This window comes from Pteropus medius, unplaced genomic scaffold, assembly GCF_902729225.1.
Source record: "Pteropus medius unplaced genomic scaffold, Ma_sr-lr_union100, whole genome shotgun sequence".
Lineage (NCBI taxonomy): Eukaryota > Metazoa > Chordata > Mammalia > Chiroptera > Pteropodidae > Pteropus > Pteropus medius.
Window position 1 is genome coordinate 48315 of NW_024348534.1, and position 19527 is coordinate 67841.

The following is a 19527-nucleotide window of genomic DNA, read 5'->3' on the forward strand; positions in this document are numbered from 1 at the left end:
TATGTCCCCTCTTGAGGATGATTATCAGAACATTTTTTCTGGCCTCTTCTAGTTAAACATTATCGTTGGGTGCAAAAAATGCAAAAATGTGTATAGTATAATCTCATTTCAAGTCAATGAAAACACACACCTACATGTGTATGTGACTTTGAGTAAAAGTGAACTTGATCAGCATTGCTTAGCTGTTGACAAACTGTTGTGACTGGAATTGCTATCAGTAAAGAAAGTACGAAATTAAATAAAATTATAGAAGTTACATTTACACCATTTTATGTGTGCACAAGCATTTGTACGTGTGTTTAAATATGTATTTTTCAGTTAAAATATGGAATTTGCTTCTATAGGAAGACTTTTTCCAATTGTATCAAATTTACAGTTACCCCCAATATGAATTTTATGGCACTTTAACAAAAATTCTTAGAAGACTTATTTTTCTTAATTATTTATCTGATGTCTAGTAAGGTGTAACTCATGGACAAAGACTTTTGACATGCAATATATAATACGCAATATACAATAATCATAGGGTTTCTCTGTAATTCAAATAATTTATGACTGGTTCTGACTTGTGTAAGACTTTCTCACTTTCAGGAAATATATAATTTCATTCATTTATAAATACTGAAATTTGATTTCTGAATGAAATTATTCCCAAAGTGCATACAGAAAATTTCCTCCTAGGACATTTTCTAATAACTTCCCGTCACAGCTTTTATAGGTTTTAATCTCAAAAATGAGTTTTTAGTGTATAATGAGATTTGACCTGTTATTTCTCATGTGTGAATTTGCTGATGTTCAAGGAGTTGACTTTTCAGTGGATGATTTTGTTGTCATTGTATTCATAAGGTCACTTGCCAGCATGAATTCTCTATGTAATAAAGTATAATTTGTGAATGAAGATAGAAAATCACTTTCCTCTATGAATGATCTGATGTATAATCGTTTGAGTGAAAGTTTTCTTACATTTACTGAATTCATTTTCCAAAAATTAATTTAAAGTGCATTTTTAATTTAAAAATTTAGGTTGTAAAACTTTTTAAATAGTTTTTCTGTGTATACAAATGAACTGTGTTATACTGCTGCCATACTACTTTTCCTAGTAAAGTTTATAGCTCACATGCATCCAATGTATACTGACCCTGGAGTTCAACTTAAGATTTAGCTCTCCTATTCCATTCATGATGGATAATTTTCCATCATCCATTTTTCAATCAATTCCCAAGTGCCCCTGGAGATCCATGGAAAAAAAAAAGAAAGTCTTCCTTTCTCCTAAAGATTAAAACTTGACAAAAGGTAAAATATTTCTTTTTTTTTTTTTGACTTGGTAATATAGAATTGTATTTTTTGTTTTGTTTTAAATAGAAAGGTTGAGAATCATTACCTCTGTTATCCTACTAAAATAATCTTTGAAATTCTTATTTTCAAATCCCTGGGCTCTTAGACCAATCTTCATTTACTTAATTTTCCATTCCAAAGGGGAAAAAGCATACTAAAAACTATAGATATCTTAAAAGATCTTAGTTTCCTCCTTTTGCTAAAACTTGGCAGCTACCATAGTAAAATTTAACACCACCAGAAGTAATTTTCTCTTATGTATCAAAGTTTATAAAGTCTTTAACGAAGAGTAAATACTTTATCTTTTAGCAACAAAAATTAGGAATAAAGTAATGCTGCAAATCACAGCATTTTTATTTTTAAGTTAGTCTGGAAAGTTTGAGTACTTTAAAAAAATATATTTCTGGACTCCACACTCCTTAAATAGGAACAGCTATCACAGAAAATTGAAAACTTTTGCTAATGGCACAGTAGACGGTACAGACCAGTACTCCCTTAGAGAACTAAAAAAAAAGGTAGAAAAAAATATTAGCTACATTTAATTTTGTAGTGGCATTGGAGAGGTTCAAAGAAAGTTAAAAACTGCAGGAATAAGTTTAGAAACAAGACATAACCTCTGGAATTTGTAACTATTTACTACAAAGAAGTGTTTATTAATTCTTAAGGAACATACTGGGCAAGAGAAGCTTTAAAGTTTTTGACAAATTTATAGGACTAAAGGGACAAATACTAGGATTGAGGTCTTTCCAAGAAGGAGACGCCTGTTAAATCTCCCAAAGTCCTAAATCTTAAGGGTATCCCCTAGGAAAAAGAGTGAAAAAAAAAAAAAATAGACAAGTCTTCACATTTTCAAATAATCTTAGCACATGATTGGATGAAGGCAATCTGGGACTGCTAGTGTTCCTAGCTGAGTCACATGTCATAAACAAAGGCAAAGCCTCTCAGGAAGATGATATCATCCAGACCATCTAATTATCTCTACAATTGTTAATATATAATGAGTGTCTGGTAATTAATTCAAATTCACTAGGTTTATGAGAAGGCAAGACATCACCAAAACCCAAGAGAAACGACAACCAACAGATAAAGGTCAACAGGGGATCTAGATAATGGGGCCATGTCTAGAAGAAGTAGAAGATAACAAAGCACATGCCTAATTTGAATAAATAATAGCTAAGAATTTCCCAAAACATACAAAAAAATATCCCCACTGAATAAAAAATATGCTGCAAACCCCGAGCGGAATACACACAAAAAAATCACACGTAAGCATATCGCTGTGCAATTGTTGACAGCCTAAAACAAAGACATAAATTTTAAAGTGAAAAAGAGAAAGCACATTACCTTCAAAGGTAGTTAGATTGAAAGCTTACTTTTCAACAAAGACAAACCATGACAAAATATCTTCAAAATACTGATAGAAAATAACTGCCAACTTAGAATTCAATACTCAAAAATACGTCCTTCAAAAATGAAGGCAAAATAAAGACATTTTTCCATGAACGAAAACAGAATTTGTCACTACCAAATACACACTAAAAGAAATACGAAAGGATGTTTTTCAGTCAGAAGAAAATTATTTTAGAAGGAAATAACAGGACAAGAAGGAATAAAAGGGTAACAAAAGGGATAAATATGCAGATTTAAATGAATTGGACTCTGAAACAATTATCATTGGCTTTGTCAACTACATGCAGAATTCAAATGCATGACATCACTACCATATAAATCAAGATGATAAATGGAGTTAATGTTCTAGCTCCTCACCTTGTTCAGAAAGTGGTATGAGTACTAATTTATATTATCCTTAAATAAGTGAAGTATGCATATTGCATTAATATTTAACATAGTAAATTTTAAGGCAAAATATATCATTAGAGATAAAAAGGGACATTTCATAATGGTTGTTTAAATTGATCAGAAAAGTATAACAATTCTAAATCTGAATGTATGTAAAAACAAACTCTATATAAATCCAAAATCATAGATCTAAAAGAGACAAACTCACAATTATTGTGGAAGATTTTTCACTATCTAATAGAATAAAAGTCTATAAAGATATAGAAGATTTGAAAATACAATTAAATAAAAGTAACTTATAAAGATTAAGAGGGGATAGGAATATTCTTCTAAACGTGCATCTATGTGTCTTCTAAGAAAACAAGCTTAAATGCAAGACAATTGTGTCCCATATATCATGTAATGACTATGTAGAGAATGTATTAACAAAACTGGAAGGTAATATATAATTCTAGGTCTCAAAACCCATTTTCTTAATTTCTCTTTTTCAAACAGAAATCAGTAAGAAAGTATAGGTTTCTGTGGATAAGACTGAGAATCTGAAATGCTGATCTCTAGCTTAGTAGCCTGTGGCTAATTTCCATGAGCTCAGGGACAGTTCTAATGTGACAAGTAGTTTGTGGAGCTGCTGCTTACATCTCTGATCACTTGTGGAATACAGGCTGGGAGCACTTTATGCCTCTTGGATGTAAGTTTCCTGCTGCCATGGCAGGGAATTAATAAATAAGGGAACATGTTGGTTACCTAAAGATGCCTATAAATATTCAGGTAAGCCAATGTCAAGTCGAATTGTATATTTAAAATTTTCTTATCCAAATTTCACACATTAATAGATACTATAAACAATAAGTAATAGAAATTTCAAAAGAAGTCCTTTCTTTGTGTCTTTAACGTCAATTTTCACAAAAACTTATGGCTTTTCTTCATTATAGACTTATTAAATTGTCTATACTTTTGCCTTGATGTCAGTATCATTAGGGTGCAATGAAAAATTCTTCTTAGCACTCTACTTATTAAGAAATTCCTTTGGTATTTTTGTTACCCAGGGTATGAAAAACTCAACTGAATTTATAAAGCTGCTAATCCAAAATGTGAAACAAGAAAGACTGCAAAGATATAGCCTTGCATATTTACCATTATTAGCAGCTTGACAATCCCAGTATCTGTCAAATAACCTAGCACAACCATTATACATTACGTAAACACTTTCTCCAAAGTGTCTCCTCATAAGTGTAACTAAACATCAGCTATGTGATCTAGATATTCAGACTTCTGACTAGTAGAGGAAAGTTGGCTTTGGTTACCTCCTGCTTTTTAGTAAAGCTGTAGCATCTCACAATTTTGTGTCCCCACACCATGACTGTGGCACTGGACACTCTCCTTCCCCAGTATCAGATTTCTGATGTATACTTAGCTGTGGCTTCCAGTTTAAGGCTTTCCTAAATTCACTGCATTTATAGGGCTTCTGTTTAGTATGAATTTTTTGGTGTTTAATAAGATTTGATCTGATGGCGAAAGCCCTTCCACATTCAGCACATATATATGGTTTCTCTCCTGTGTGAATTCGCTGATGCTCATGGAGTTGTGACTTCTTAATGAAGGCCTTCTCACAGTCACTGCATTCATAGGGTTTCTCTCCAGTATGAATTCTCCGATGTCGATTTAAGTGGGACTTCTGGATGAAGGACTTCCCACATTCAGTACAAATATAGGGCTTCTCTCCTGTATGAATTCTCTGATGCATAGTTAGTGTTGATTTTCGTGCAAAGGCTTTCTCACATTCACTGCACTCATAATGTCTTTCTCCAGTGTGAGATTGTTGATGTATATGGAGGCCTGACTTCCTAGTGAAGGCTTTACCACAGTCATTACATTTATAGGGTTTCTCTCCAGTATGAATTTTCTGGTGTGTGAAGAGATTTGATCTGTCAGTGAATGCCTTTCCACATTCAGCACATCTGTAAGGTTTCTCTCCTGTGTGAATTTGTTGATGTACATGGAGCTGTGATTTCTTAGTAAAGGATTTCCCACAGTGACTGCATTCATAAGGTTTCTCCCCAGTATGAATTCTCTCATGTGTAATAAAATGTGACTTGTGGAAGAAGGCCTTCCCACATTCAGTGCAAACATAAGGTCTTTCTTCTCTATGAATTTTCTGGTGCACACTTAGTGTTGACTTCTGAATGAATGTTTTCCCACATTCACTGCACTCATAATGTCTCTCTCCAGTATGACATTTCTGATGTATCCTGAGCCGTGACTTCCAGATAAATGATTTTCCACAGTCACCGCATTTATAGGGTTTCTCTCCAGTATGAATTTTTTGGTGCTTAATGAGATTTGACCTATCAGTAAAGGCCTTCCCACATTCAGTACAGATATAGGGTCTTTCTCCAGTATGAATTTTCTGGTGTATAATGAGATTTGTCTTGTGGGTAAAGACCTTCCCACATTCTGAACATATAAAGGGATTCTCTCCTGTGTGAATTCGCTGATGCACATGGAGTTGTGACTTCTTTATAAAAGACTTCCCACAGTCACTGCATTCATAAGGTTTCTCTCCAGTATGAATTCTCTCATGTGTAATAAAATGTGATTTCCGGATAAAGGCTTTCCCACATTCAGTACATACATATGGTTTTTCTCCTGTATGAATTTTCTGATGCATACCTAATGTTGATTTCCTTGTGAAGGCTTTTCCACATTCGGTACAATCAAAGTGTTTCTTTCCAGTATGACTTTTTTTATGTATACTGAGGTCTGAATTCTGAGAGATGTTTTTCCCACATTCACTGTATTCATAAGGTTTTTCTCCACAATGAATTTCTTGGCATCTGAATACATCTGACTTCTGGATAAATGCTCTTACATATTCACTGCATGTATAATGATTCTCTTCAGTGTGAGTTTTCTCATGACTTGACTTGAGGGAAACATCCCTCCTGTATTTAGTGCATATATAGGGTTTCTTTCCTGTGTAAACCTTCTGAGGTACAGCAAGTTGAGACTTCTGAATGAAGATTGTCTCACATTTGCTGCATTCATACTGTTTCTCTTCAGTATAAATACTATCATGTACAAATAAGTGTGACATCTGTGTGAAAATGTTTATGCAATTAGAAAATAAATAGAGGTTCTCCCCAGTATCATATTTTTTATGTTGAATGAGAGCTTGCTTATGACTCAGAAGTTTCTTACACTGATTACATTCACAAGCATTCATTTCTGTATGAGAATTTATATAAGTGAAAATGTTACCATATCCAATAATCTTATCTAATCTTTCTGTTGCATTGTTTCTCTTATAATTACATAAGCTTATAATAGGCTTCAAATTCTTTCCAAATGAGTCATAGTTATAGAGTCTTTTTCTTGAAGGAATAAGGTATGTGTTTACATGAACTATTTTCCCATTGCCCTTATAGTCATACTGCCTCGCATTAGCGAGTATTTGCTTATTGATGAAGGCAATGTGACATGAATGTTTTTTCTGGTTTTCTTCATATCTTCCTGTCTGCTCATAATCTTGCCACAATTCTAAAATGGAATATGGGTCATCCCTTGTGAAGAGATTAATTCTCTCAAGCCGAATCGAAAGTTCTTCAGACATTCCCTGTTGTGAAGTTTCAAAACCAATATCCCCATCTGAAAAAGAAAAAATAAAACACACGAAGAACAGTTAACAGACCAAAGATATATACTATATGATAAATAATACCATTTATATGTGCCAGGCATTATTCTCAGTTCTATATCTATATTTAATCAGAATCATAATTATTTGCTGTTGGTATTATTACTGTGTTTTAAAGATGAGGAAACTGAGCCATAGAAATCTGCCCAATCAAATGTTTAGTAATTGGGGAAGATGAGATTCAAACTGAAGCACTTCAGTTCCATGTATGCAGCAGAACTACAAAACAAGATGACAGAAGAACAGGAGAAAAAAAGTGGCATAGATGATAGAAGCACTATTCATCCCTCTGGTGACTAAATCAAAGTTGTGATGAAAACAAGGAGCAAACAGCAAGAAAAACCGCCTGGGATCTACATGAATACGCCATACAAATAGGGAGAGAACTAAGAAATCACCCTGCAATGGCAGAAAGTAGGACGGGACAAGGATGGGAGGCTGCTCAGTCCTGAGTGATGAGTGGGACGGAGGCTGTAACAGCGGGAGCTGCAGACACTTCTTAAAGGGGCTGTGTCTGTGAGCGAACTTTCGTGGCAATGGACATGCTCACTCTGAGCACCAGTGCCAGTTCGGCAGCGCAGAGGTCACCAGGGATGTACAGGGAACAATGAATTGTCAGAGTGAGGGCCGGAGGTGAGGCTCTCTCCCAAGCAGAAGTGACAGCAGTATCCATTGTTCCTCTGTTGAGCTCTCCCCATTCCCAGTGTGTGGACCCAGCACTGCCATAGCAGAGACATCATCAAACTGGATAACAGGTCGCTCCGCCCAGAGGATTCCCTGAAACTCTGCTCCCCCAACTCACGCCCCCACCAAAGCCACATCTAGTTGTATCTTCGGCGAGTCAGGTGCTCCTTGCTGAGCAGAGCCAAGACTCACACTAGTGGCAGCTGGCCTCGGTTTCTGGTGTGATTTCTTGAGGCAATTAAAAGTACAGCATCTGTGGACTGCTTGCTGAATCTTAACAGGTAGCCCCAGAGGGGCACAGGCTGAGGCTAAACTTGGCCTGCAGCTGTGCCACTGGACACCTACTTTCCAAATCCACACTAATAAGACTGGGAGACTTAGGAGCTTTGCTTAGTACATATAAACAGACACAGAAAGGCAGTCTAAATAGGAAGACAAAGAAGCAGAAACCATATGAAAGAACGGATCAGAGATACAGATATAATAGAGTTAAGTAATCTAACAGATGCGGAGTTCAAAATACTGGTGATAAAGATGCTCAAGAAACTTTTGGGAAGTGCAGATAAATTCAGTGAAAACTTCAACAAAGAGATAAAAAAAAACAAAAATGGAAATGGAAATTATAAAAGGGAACCAGTTAGAAATGAAGAACACGTTATCTGAGATGAAGAGTATATTAGATGGAAAACACAGAGTGGATAAAGAAGAGAATCAAACCACCAATATAGAGGATGGGGAAGCCAAGGACACTCCATCAGAATGGCAAAAAAAAAAAAAAAAAAAAAAAAAGAAGTCAAGGCTATAATAATAATTTAAGAAGCCTATGGAACACTGTTAAAGGTAAAAATATTTGTGTCATAGGGGTACCTGAAAGAAAACAAGATGTTGAAGAGCTATTTGAAGAAATGATAGAAAACTCCCTCACCTGGTGAAGGAAATAGACATACAACTCCAGGAAGCTCAGAGAGTCCCAAGAAAGAGGAATCCAAAGAGACCCGCCCACACCAAGACACATCATAATTAAAATGCCAAGGGTTAAATACAAAGAGAGAATCTTAAAAGCAGCAAGAGAAAAGCAGTTAGTTACCTACAAGGGAGCACCCATAAGACTGGCAGCTGATTTCTCAAACTATTCAGAACAAAAGGGCTTAGCACAAAATATTAGACGTGATGAAAACCCAGGATCTACAACCAAGAATACTTTATCCAGCAAAACTATCATTTAGAGTCGAAGAATGGATAAAGAACTTCCCAGACAAAAATAAGCTAAAAGAATTTATCAACACCAAGCCAGTATTACAAGAAATGTTGGAGGGACTTCAAGAAGAAAAAACATGTATTAAAAACATGAGTAAAAAATAGTAATAACTACATTCCTATCGATAAGTACCTCAAATGGAAAAGAGTTAAGTGCTCCAACTGAAAGATAGAGTAGATGAGTGGATAAGAAAACAAGACCCCTACATATGCTGCTTACAAGAGACTCATTTCAGATTATAAGACACACACAGAATAAAGGAAGGGGATGGAGAAAGATATTGCCTTGATGGACCTAGAGAGTACTGCGCTGAATGAAATGGGAAGGATAAAGACAAATATCACATGAATTCATGTACATGTGGAATCTAAAGAACAAATAAACAACAATAAAGCAGTAATAAACTCATAGATGCAGAGAATATTTTGAGGGCTACTAGATGGAGGAGGTTAGGGAGGTGGGGAAAAAAGGCAAAGGTATTAAGAGGTACAAATGGATAGTTGCAGAATAGACATGGAGATGTACAGTGTAGCATGGGGAAGATGGTTAATAATGTAATAAATATGTAAGAGGAAGAGGGGTACTAGATTTAGTGGGGTGATCACTTTACGAGTTATGTGGATCTCCAATCACAATGCTATACAGCTGAAACTGGTAATATTATTGTATGCCAACTATAATTGAAAAAAACTCATTGAATTGTACAATGTAAATATGAACAACTAATTATATCTCAATATATAATATGTCTATTATATGTCAAAAAAGCCAAGGAAAAAAGTTTTTTAAAAGAAAAAAAAGATGACAGAAGAACAATGTGACAAAACTAAGTGGCTTAAAAGAAGTATTTCTGAGTCTAGATTCTTATTATCCTTCATCTGTAAATCCTCACTAATCTATCTTTTTCCCTATTAACCACTGTTCCCTAAATAGTTACCAAACTATTGTAACCTTTGTCATCATGACCTAGCTACACAATAAATAGATGTCTATGATTTAATTTTTTATGTCTGGTTTGGAATGCAGAGACACATGCATCTAACAGGCAGTATCTAATAGCAGAAACAAAAAGTTGTCCATAAAAATTTGTCCCTTTCCTTCAACAATATTATACTTGTAGCCAAGCATGTGGCTGTCTCAGAAAAACAGGTCTATCCAGCCTCATTTGTTATTAGATAAAGCCAAATAATTCAGTTCTCACCAATTAAATGTGAGTAAAAATTTTATTTGTTGTGACAAGGCCACTATCTTAAGTAACTGGGTGTGTCTCCCACAACCCTCTTCTTTCCCACTGGCTACATTCCAGACTGACAGTACTCAGTTCTATGCAGCTGCAATGCCCTAGGCAGAGGTCAGAAAACTACAACCTTCAGGCTAAATCCAGGCCTCTATTCAAAAACTAAGAATGGATTTATTTCTGAATGGTTGAAAAAATTAAAATAATACTTCATGACACATAAAAATTATATGAAATTCCAATTTCCATGTCAAAGTTTTTAATGAAACACAGTCACACCCATTCGTTGATGTACTTGTCTATAGATCCTTTGGGGCTACAACTGTAGAACTGAGTAGTTATGACAGCAATCCTATGGCTCACAATCCTATGGCTTACAGAAAATGTTTGCTATATCCTGCTCTAGGGGATGGTAGTGCAATGACTTTCTAAAAACTTTGTTCCTGAATGGCCCTAGAAAGCAGAATTAGGGACTCTCAGTGACAAGAGTTTGGCTTTATTCCAATATCTTTTTTTTGCCCAGATTAAGAATTACTAATATTCCGAACTCTGGTATAGATTCTCAGTAAATATTTATGCAAAAACTAGATTATACTATTATCTTATTCTACTAGAGTTTTTGAATATAGATATAGTCTAACTTCATACACATTTTATTGTTTCTAGGACCTTGTTATATCCCCAAACACATTATTTAACTGTTATATTACATTTTTACTCATACACATTGATAGCTTTTATTAATCCTGAGGACATCAAACACTGGATTCCTAAACATGAATTTTGATCTTTTGCAATCTTTCATTTTCTTTAGCTTACAAACCTATTGGTATTTCTAAATCATTTACATTACTACCAATAACATTCAATGTGAAAATGTTGCTCCTGTGTCAAAAAGTTGAATTATATATAATTCCTGTCACCACTGATTCAATTACTCATCCAATAAAATACAAAATCATAATTCAGGACAATGATATGTGTGCATGCAAGCTATCTTTCCACTGGTCTATTTTATTACTGAATGCAAACATATGTTCTTTTCCTTTTCCCTATTAAGTTTCCTTTTTCTATCCTCTGTTCCTATTCAAAATTCATTGTTCTTCACAGATCATTTAGAGTTCTATGCTCTAAAAACAAGTCTAAATCTCAGCATAGCACTAAGGAGGCTCTCTTTCCTTTCACATTTAAAAAAAAAAAAGACCAGATAATCTGAGCCACTCATACTTAATTGGCATAGATTGTACCATAACAAATGCTTAATACACAAAGCCTGAAATTTTAAGCATTTTGTGCAATTATCTTCCCTTTCCAATTACAATTATCAGCCCCTTGAACTGCTCCTAGCAGAAAAATTTTCAAATCCCTGTGAAAAAGAGCAAAATAATAATTTTCTCCATCCTATCACATAAATTCAAGAATTTAATTTTACTAAATATTCTCTACAGAAACATTGGGGGGGAAAGGGTAAAAGACTCAGTTATCATGTCACTTAATGTAGTTTTCTCTGAAATTATGTAGGTTGGAGAATAAGAAAAGGGAAAAAGCAATATATGCTGTAATAGTTAGGTTCAATTCAAGGAGTAACTGAAACCCGAGCACAAAGTGTAAGTATGTGTAGCATCTAAACAGGCAGATAGAGAAAATTATCAAAGGGTCAGATGCCAAAGGATCACTAAAGGGAATATTAAAAAAAAGTGAACAAGATTATGGAAACTAAACAGAGACAAATATAAAGTACAAATATGAGGCATGTTCTTTATTTAGCTTACAAACCCATTGAGAGAAAAATTTGTCACATGTTTAGATAATAAGTATGAGAATTCTAATATCATAATTTTGTGACTGAATATCTAGACGCTTCTGCAATTTGGTCTCTGACCTTCCTAGGGGTGAATAGGCCGTTTTGCAGTTTAAACTCTTGACTCTTGTCTATCTCACAAACTGCATTTCTTGTATTGTTCATTTCACCACAAAACTAGTTTTACTAGCTTATTTTCCAGACCCCGAAGGAAACTGAAGCTTTGGCCCTAACTCCTCCCTCCCCCCAAACCCTTTACTCCTACTGACCATGTCTTATGACTCTAATTGTTGGCCATATCCTATAACTCTACCTGCTGACCATGAGTTAGCAGAAACTACTCCTTGGTTTTATCTCACAGTCCCGTTTGCTGACTACTGAATCAGCAGACCCTGAAATCCAGTTGCCGCCACCAATCAGAAAATGAACGATGTAAGTTTATGGTCGTATTACCCCAGCAATCTATCCCTTCGAAACTCACTTTTAAAGCTCGTGCTTTATTCTTCCAGCCTTAGAGCATGTCTTTGGCTCATGCCAAAGGCTATATTCTCTGATTTGCAAATCATATCAGAATAAAACTCTGTTTACTTCCTCACAAAAGTCTTGTGGAACTTCCGTTTAAAAATAGTAACTTTAGTTTTGCACCATATAACTGACAGAATAAACACAATGTTTTAAGCAATAAAATCTATCAGCATCAAAGATGAACTAGTTAAAAAAAAAAGATTAGCACATCCAAATAGGGTTAGAGTAATCCAGGCATGAGAAAACATAAACATGATTTCCGGTGATGGCACTGGAAAGCAAGAGGTAAAGGGTATCCAAATGATATTTTCTAAAAGAGAAAAATTAGTAAAAGGGCAGAAAAAAAATTGTTTGACATGAGTCACAGGGAAAAGTAAAAAGCTACAATAGAATATGACAAAATTTTGAAAGGTGAGCGATCTGCTCTTAGCATGCTGCATTGTAACTGCTCTTCCTCCACACTGTGACCACTTGATGGATCCTTAAATGCATAAAGTATCAGTTGTTCCCGAGAGCTCTATACAACAGGGGCCAATGCCTGCTTGAGACACACAACCTACAGTAACAGGGTGTGATATGATGATTTATGAGAAATATATCTTTGGTCATCAGAATGATATATTTCTCAGATATTTTGATCTTCATTCACAGTTCTGGGCTCACAGCTCTCAACCTCCTGGAATTTCCTTAAAAGTGATGACAGCAACAATGGCATCTCTTGTTATGTTAATGATGTAACTTTTGGACCCCACCCAAGGGAGGGGATGGGGCTTGATGTTGAATAACTGCCAATGGCCAATGACTTAGTCAATCTGGACTGCGTAATGAAACCTCCATAGAAACCCAAAGGGCAGGTTGTTGGCCCTTTTTCAGAGAGCTGTGACATTGGAGAACCAGAACGTTTCCACATGCCATTGTGCTGGGCCCCAAGATCCAGAAGGACAAGAGGGCCTTCATTTGGGACCTCACCTTTTATCTCTTCAACTAACTGTTGATTCATATGCTTTAATATCCTTCGTAATAAATCAGTAATCCAGTGAGTAAAAGAGTTTTCTTAAGTTCTGTAAGCCATCTTTAACAAATTACTTAAACCCCAGGGGGGTTGTGGGAACCTCTGATTTATAGCCATTTGGTCACCAGTATAGGTAACAATCTGGACTTGTGACTGGCATATGAACTGAGTTGCCAAGAAGGGGGCGGGTGTCACTGGGACCCCCAATCTATAACCAGTTGGTCAGAATCACAGGTAACAACCTACAATTGCAAGTGGCCTCTGAAGTAGAGGGCAGTCTTGTGGTACTGTTAAAATTGAGTTGACTTCTTGGACACTCTGCTGGTGTCTGAGAATTGACTAGTGGTGTGGGGAAGCCTGTGTGCATGCACATGTGTACGTGCACACACTGTGGGCACCAGGCCTGGCTGGCCCAAGGTCTGGCTGTGATTCAAGGCCTGATTGGCCCAAGGTCTGGCTGATCCAAGGTGTGGCTGTGATCCAGGCCCGTGGCTAGGAATAGGACCCTAAATTTACAAAATATGTAAACATACTTCAGCTTATTGTATCACGCACGTGTGGCTGAAGGCCACTATTGTACTCTGATCTGTGTAGAGCCATGCAGTCTCCTGGGGAACAGAAGGAGAGCACAGAAAGGGAAGCAGAAGTGTGCGCGATACTGCACGCCCCCGTGCAACAGACTGCACTTCCCCCAACAGAACTGCGTTCCACACAATAAAGTTGGTTCCTGCAGGTTCATTCTCATGTCTGCCTCTTGTGCTTTCTTCCAAGTGGGCATCTCGCCATCAAACTTCCCTTCTCGAGCAACAATACCGCTGACACTTGGCGTAGCCGACATGATCAGCTCGGGCCTGACACACACACACACACATATTGGAATTGGGTCCAGGAACCCTTTTCATAGGGTAAGACTTACTCCCCTGTGCCTAGCATTAGTCATGGCTTATGCTGGAATTAAGAAACACAATTCAATCTGACAGATAGGTCTGGGCCAAGAGACACAACCCAGAGCCACTTTAAGGAGTGCCAAATCTCTTACATCTGTTCCTAAGTGCCAGTTATAACTTCTAAGTTCAATTGGTTATATATATGACAGGCTTGTAGGACTGGTAAATATAGCATAAAGCAGCACTACTCAAAGTGTAAACTTACCAGTAGGCAATAGAGCCAGATAGCCAGAGAAGAAAGACTCCTGTGGTGATGGTCATCATCTAGACATCCTGCTCACTGCACTAACTGTTAAGTCACCTGCAGAGGAGAAATAGACCCTCACCACAATCTTAGTTCAGATATAGAAAGTGATTAATACAATACATACACCAAGAAGGTATGTTACTTACACAATAAAGCTTTTAAGGGAGAGCTCCCAAGCAGGTCCAAAAATGGCTTGAGAGAGCAAGAAACGGAAGGTGGCTTGGGTTTTATATGGTGACTGGAGATGGGCTAAGCTGACTGTATCAGTGCAAAGGGAGGGAGCATCTGGTCATTTTCTACTACTTTGCCCAGATGTGGGGCAGAAGGCAAAGAGAAAGGGGTAAAACTTGGAAGATATAAGCAATCAAACATCAAAATGAAGTCAGAATCTATTACAAGATACATGATGAGATGTTCAAAATATTTTGTTATTAGAGAAACACAAATTAAATCAATAATTACTATGCACAAAAAAGGGACCACATACTAAACCTGACAAGCTCAGTGGAGGCCCACATTGTGGGCCTTGCAAATCCAAAGGCCAAAGTAACCACACAGAGTAGTCTGAACATAAAACTTCCTAACTAAAAGCAAGTCGTAGTGGGTAGTCACATCTTAGACCTGTAGCTTCCTTGACAAAGGTCAGTCTTTTAACTTTGAAACTGTCTATTGTCTCTATGCATCTAAGGTAACATACTTTAAAAATGTCAAACTAATATTTTCCAGACTTCTCAAAGGCACAACTGCTGGCACCAGAGCATGAAACCACATAATTATCTTGTTGTCAACATATCATCTCTATGATCTATAAATGTTAACTATCCTATACCCACCAGTGTAAAGGAAGTATGTGTCTCTCCATTTTGCTTTTTATCCAATCTGAGATTTCCCCACTTCACTTCTCCTGCCTCCCTACTCTACCACCAATGAATTTCATGTAACCCCTCTTATGTCTCCTCCTTTGATTCTCATGTATGAAACAAGCTGCAAAACTGCCATTCTCAGGAGCAATATCTCAATCCATTAAGATTTTGCTTTCCAGCAATTGTCATTAGTTTGGCTCAAATAAACTCTTATAAGGCATTTAAGTAGTTCGGACGTTACTTCATCAACATTTACTTAGCAGAGTCAGCAGGATTCCCAAGAAGCTCACCCAGGACCACTCTGTGGACCTAGACTGGTGCTAGGTACCAGCAAGAACCCACTGAGTCCTACTAGCTTCCTGCTCCACATCAGGTGAACTCAAGTGTGTTATCTCTTGGAATCCAGGACTTTCCCTTTGCTTATTATGGTAGAGGGTCTGACTTTACCTAAGCTGTTCTTTAAAATCCTCAAGGTGGCACTAATGGATAAAAGCTGAAGTGGGCAGCTGGTTTTAATTTCCACTTTTCAATGGAAATTTCTTACTGTGAGTCTGAATAAAGCTTTTTGTTGGAGAAAGGAGACTCTGAACTTGTTCAGCTCTGAAGATAAGGACATTTACTCCCTCCAGCTCCAATATCCAGTATTCTTAGGTGACTAAATATCTAAGTGGAGATGTCTGAGGGTACCCCTCAAGTTGAGCAGGGCCCCAATGGGAATTCCAACAAAACTGTTATTAAATAATTGACTTATCTGGGATGCATACATAAAGGCTGGTTACCTAGCACTCTGAGTCCTCACCATTGTATTAGACAGCTAGGGAAAGAAACAGACATGTAAAGAGGGTTGAAGTGACTTGAGAGGTGACAGCTCCTTGGAGCTCAACCCATAAGCATCACACTTCAATCCAACACACAATATCTCTAGAAATTTGTTCAGACTCTGCAGATCTCCAGAGGAAAACAAAAATTAACATGGGAAATCATGTCTCTAAGGTCCTAAACTCCAAGAACCTCAGCGCCACCCCCCTTAATACTCCCGCAGGCTATATGTATAATTCATATGGAAGCTCAATTTGCAAGTATCTATAGGAATGGGCAAATCTAACTAAAAGTAGTATCAGCTTGAGATGGTCAAAGTGGGGAATTTTTGATACCTCTAAATTGATTTTTCTGCACACTCGATTAGAAAAAGCTGGCTCTATAATTAAAAACTGAATGAATGGGAAGCTTATCTTGATTGGAAGTTAGAAGCTTCTAGGAAGAAGACAGATAAATTCTCTACTGGAAGTTAATAAGAAAATTGTAGAGACTGTCTCTGAACTAAAGGCTTCTGAAGCTGATAAATGCCAACACCCCATTCCTTCCCCATCTCCAGCTGCTCCACTATATTCTTTGCTTTCTGAGCTTCCTTGTCCTGACTTGCCCTCTTCTTCCCTTTTCCTCCCTCTTCTATTTCCTCTATATCTCCTCTACCACCACTCCCTATTGACCTAGGGGAAACAGAATAGAAATCTAGAACAAGATAGACGAGGAAAACAACAGAAATTGTGGTAGCTCCTTTTAGGGAAATGCCAGTCTCACACAGAGGAGAACCAGCAATTGCGTACATTCCTTGGACAAGAACGGAATTAAGGAATCTAACTAAAGATTTCCCAACCCTCTCTAGAACTGATGGGTTTGCAATGGAATCTGATTTAACTGTTAGAACATATAATACTTGCTATTCTGATCTATTCTAATTATTACACCTACTGGTTTCTGAGAGCTAAGCAACAGAATAGCTAAATAAAGTTCACTAAGAAACAGAGAAACAAAACAGGAAAAATGTAGGGAATTAGCCTGTTGGCTTTACCAAGCCATATCTGAGATTTTTCCCAAGAAAATGAACTGGATCAAGATTCAGCAAAAAACTTTTCAAAAAAACTTTCAAACAATACTCAGGTCTGATTCCAAACAATTTTAAGGATCATCAAAATGATCTCTTACTAAATTTGGAATGTTGGGAAGGACTAGATGAAGAGCTTGTAACTCTGATTAATCAACATAAATTAAACTAGCTGACCAAACATACAACTGGCAATTCTGGCTCATCGACAATCTAAAACTACCCAAAAGAAAGAATATGAAGCTGCCAAAATCATGAATTTAAGCTCCAGCAATTAAGCAATCAGGTCAGACACCCCCCAGGGTCTCTTAGACAAGGGCAGAGAGGAAGTCTGTTTTTATTGTAGAAAGCCAGGCAATCTTAAGAAGAAGGATTGTAGAAAACTGAAATGGGTTTTAGAAAAAAAGAAAAGAAACTAAGCAAGCATGGGGCTGCTCCTGGGACTAGGAGAGGACATTTCCCCTTCTCCTAAGTAATACTTTAAGAGAAACTAAAATTACCATAGAAGGGGAAATTACTAAGAGTCTTATAGATACTGGGGCTACTTTATCTGTTCTTAACCCTACCCAATTAAGTTGTCCTCTCCCTCGGAGTAAAGCTTCTGTACAAATGGCAGAAATATCTAATCAACCAACATCTGTTTTTAAATCAGAACCCATTTCCTTCCAAATAGGAAATATTATGGGGCAACACATATTTTAACTACTCAAATCTGCCCCAATTCAACTGATAGAGATCTTCTTGAAACCCATGAAGTTCATGTACCTTTTTTTCCCAGAAGGGTGAGTATGTTTAGAACTAAATGAATCAGATACTCAACCAATTGGGAAAATAATGATTTTAAAAGAACCTCCACAAGAGGAAACTAACCTTGATACTGAACATTTGTTGCAGGATGTTCCAATGCAAACTTGGGCCTTTTCCAGTAGAGATATTGGCAAGGTTAAGTCAGCCACTCCTATTAAAATGATTATTGACAATACTTTGCATCTACCTAATATTCACCAATATCCTTTAAGACCTGTAGCACTTTGCTGGAATTAAACCCATTATACAAGATTACTTAAAAGGGGGCTTATAATTCCATATATGAGCCCCTGAATTCTCCTATCCTTCCTGTAAATAAACCAAATGGAAAAGGATGGAGATTTGTACAAGATCTCAGAGCTGTAAATAAAATGGTTATTCCCAGACATCTTGTGGTTCCAAATCCACATACCCTATTATCTGCCATTCCTGTGGACTGCCAATATTTTTCAGTGATAGATTATGTAGTGCTTTTTTCAGCATTCCTGTAGAAATACAGTCAATATCTCTTTGCCTTCACCTGGGAAGATCACCAATTTACTTGGACTGTAAACCCCAGGAATATGCACAGCCCTACCTATTTCTCAGATACTAAAAGCTGATTTGAATGATGCTGATTTTCCCAGAGATTCCATTCTAATCCAATATGTGGATGATTTATTTTTATGCTCTAGGACAACACCAGACTCTCAAAAGGACACAGTTTATCTTTTACAACAGCTAGCTATAAAAGTTCTTAAAGGACAAGCTTCAATTTCATTTGCCCCAAGTAAAATATCTTCACTATTTCATATCTAACTGATTAACCCTGAAAGAATCAGAGGAATTCAAACTTTTCCTCTTCCAAAAACAAGAAAACAGCTTAGAGGATTCATGGGTCTAAAGTCGCAATTGGATTTCAAATTTTTCATTAATTGCCCAGCCACTAAGTCTTATTACAAATCAGATTGATCTGACCCAATTCAATGGAACCCAGAAGAGAAACAAGCTGCAGAAGCTCTAAAGGAAGAATTATCTAAAACTCCTGCTTTGGGACATGCTAATTATAAACTTCATTTCTTCCTTTTCATACATGAAAATAAGGAAATACTTTCGGAGTTCTAACTCAGAAACAGGGAGATCGTCATAGACCTATAGGATATTATAGCCAGTAATCAGACTCAGTAGCAAGAGGGCTTCTCTCTGCATGAGGGCCATCTCTGGTACAGCCATGTTATGCAAACAAACAGAAGGATAGTTAGTTATGGGCTCTCCTTTAACTATTTATGTTTCTCATTCTGCTAAATCTTTACTGAACTCTTATTGTGGTGGCTGAAAAATGACTACTTGAGATTTATTACTTGTAGGAAATTACTGTTTGACTATTGCCATGGGAACAAAAGGCTTTTGATCATAGAGATATAACATTCTGATAACAAACTTTCTGCTTCTG

General features: G+C 36.8%; 1 protein-coding gene across 5 annotated transcripts in view; it reads right to left on the reverse strand.

The window, feature by feature from the left end:
- Positions 1-148: 148 nt before the first annotated feature.
- The window catches only part of ZNF484 (zinc finger protein 484), a 74178-nt gene continuing 54799 nt past the window's right edge, over positions 149-19527 (reverse strand). For 4 of the 5 annotated variants that reach the window (XM_039880350.1, XM_039880349.1, XM_039880351.1 and 1 more), the window contains one exon: positions 149-6780. In XM_039880350.1, coding sequence (XP_039736284.1) covers positions 4469-6780 — 2312 coding nt within the window. In that variant the 3' untranslated portion in view covers positions 149-4468. Of the gene's footprint in view, positions 6781-14498; positions 14595-19527 lie in introns of all 5 variants that reach the window. The other variant, XM_039880352.1, reaches the window with a different exon arrangement.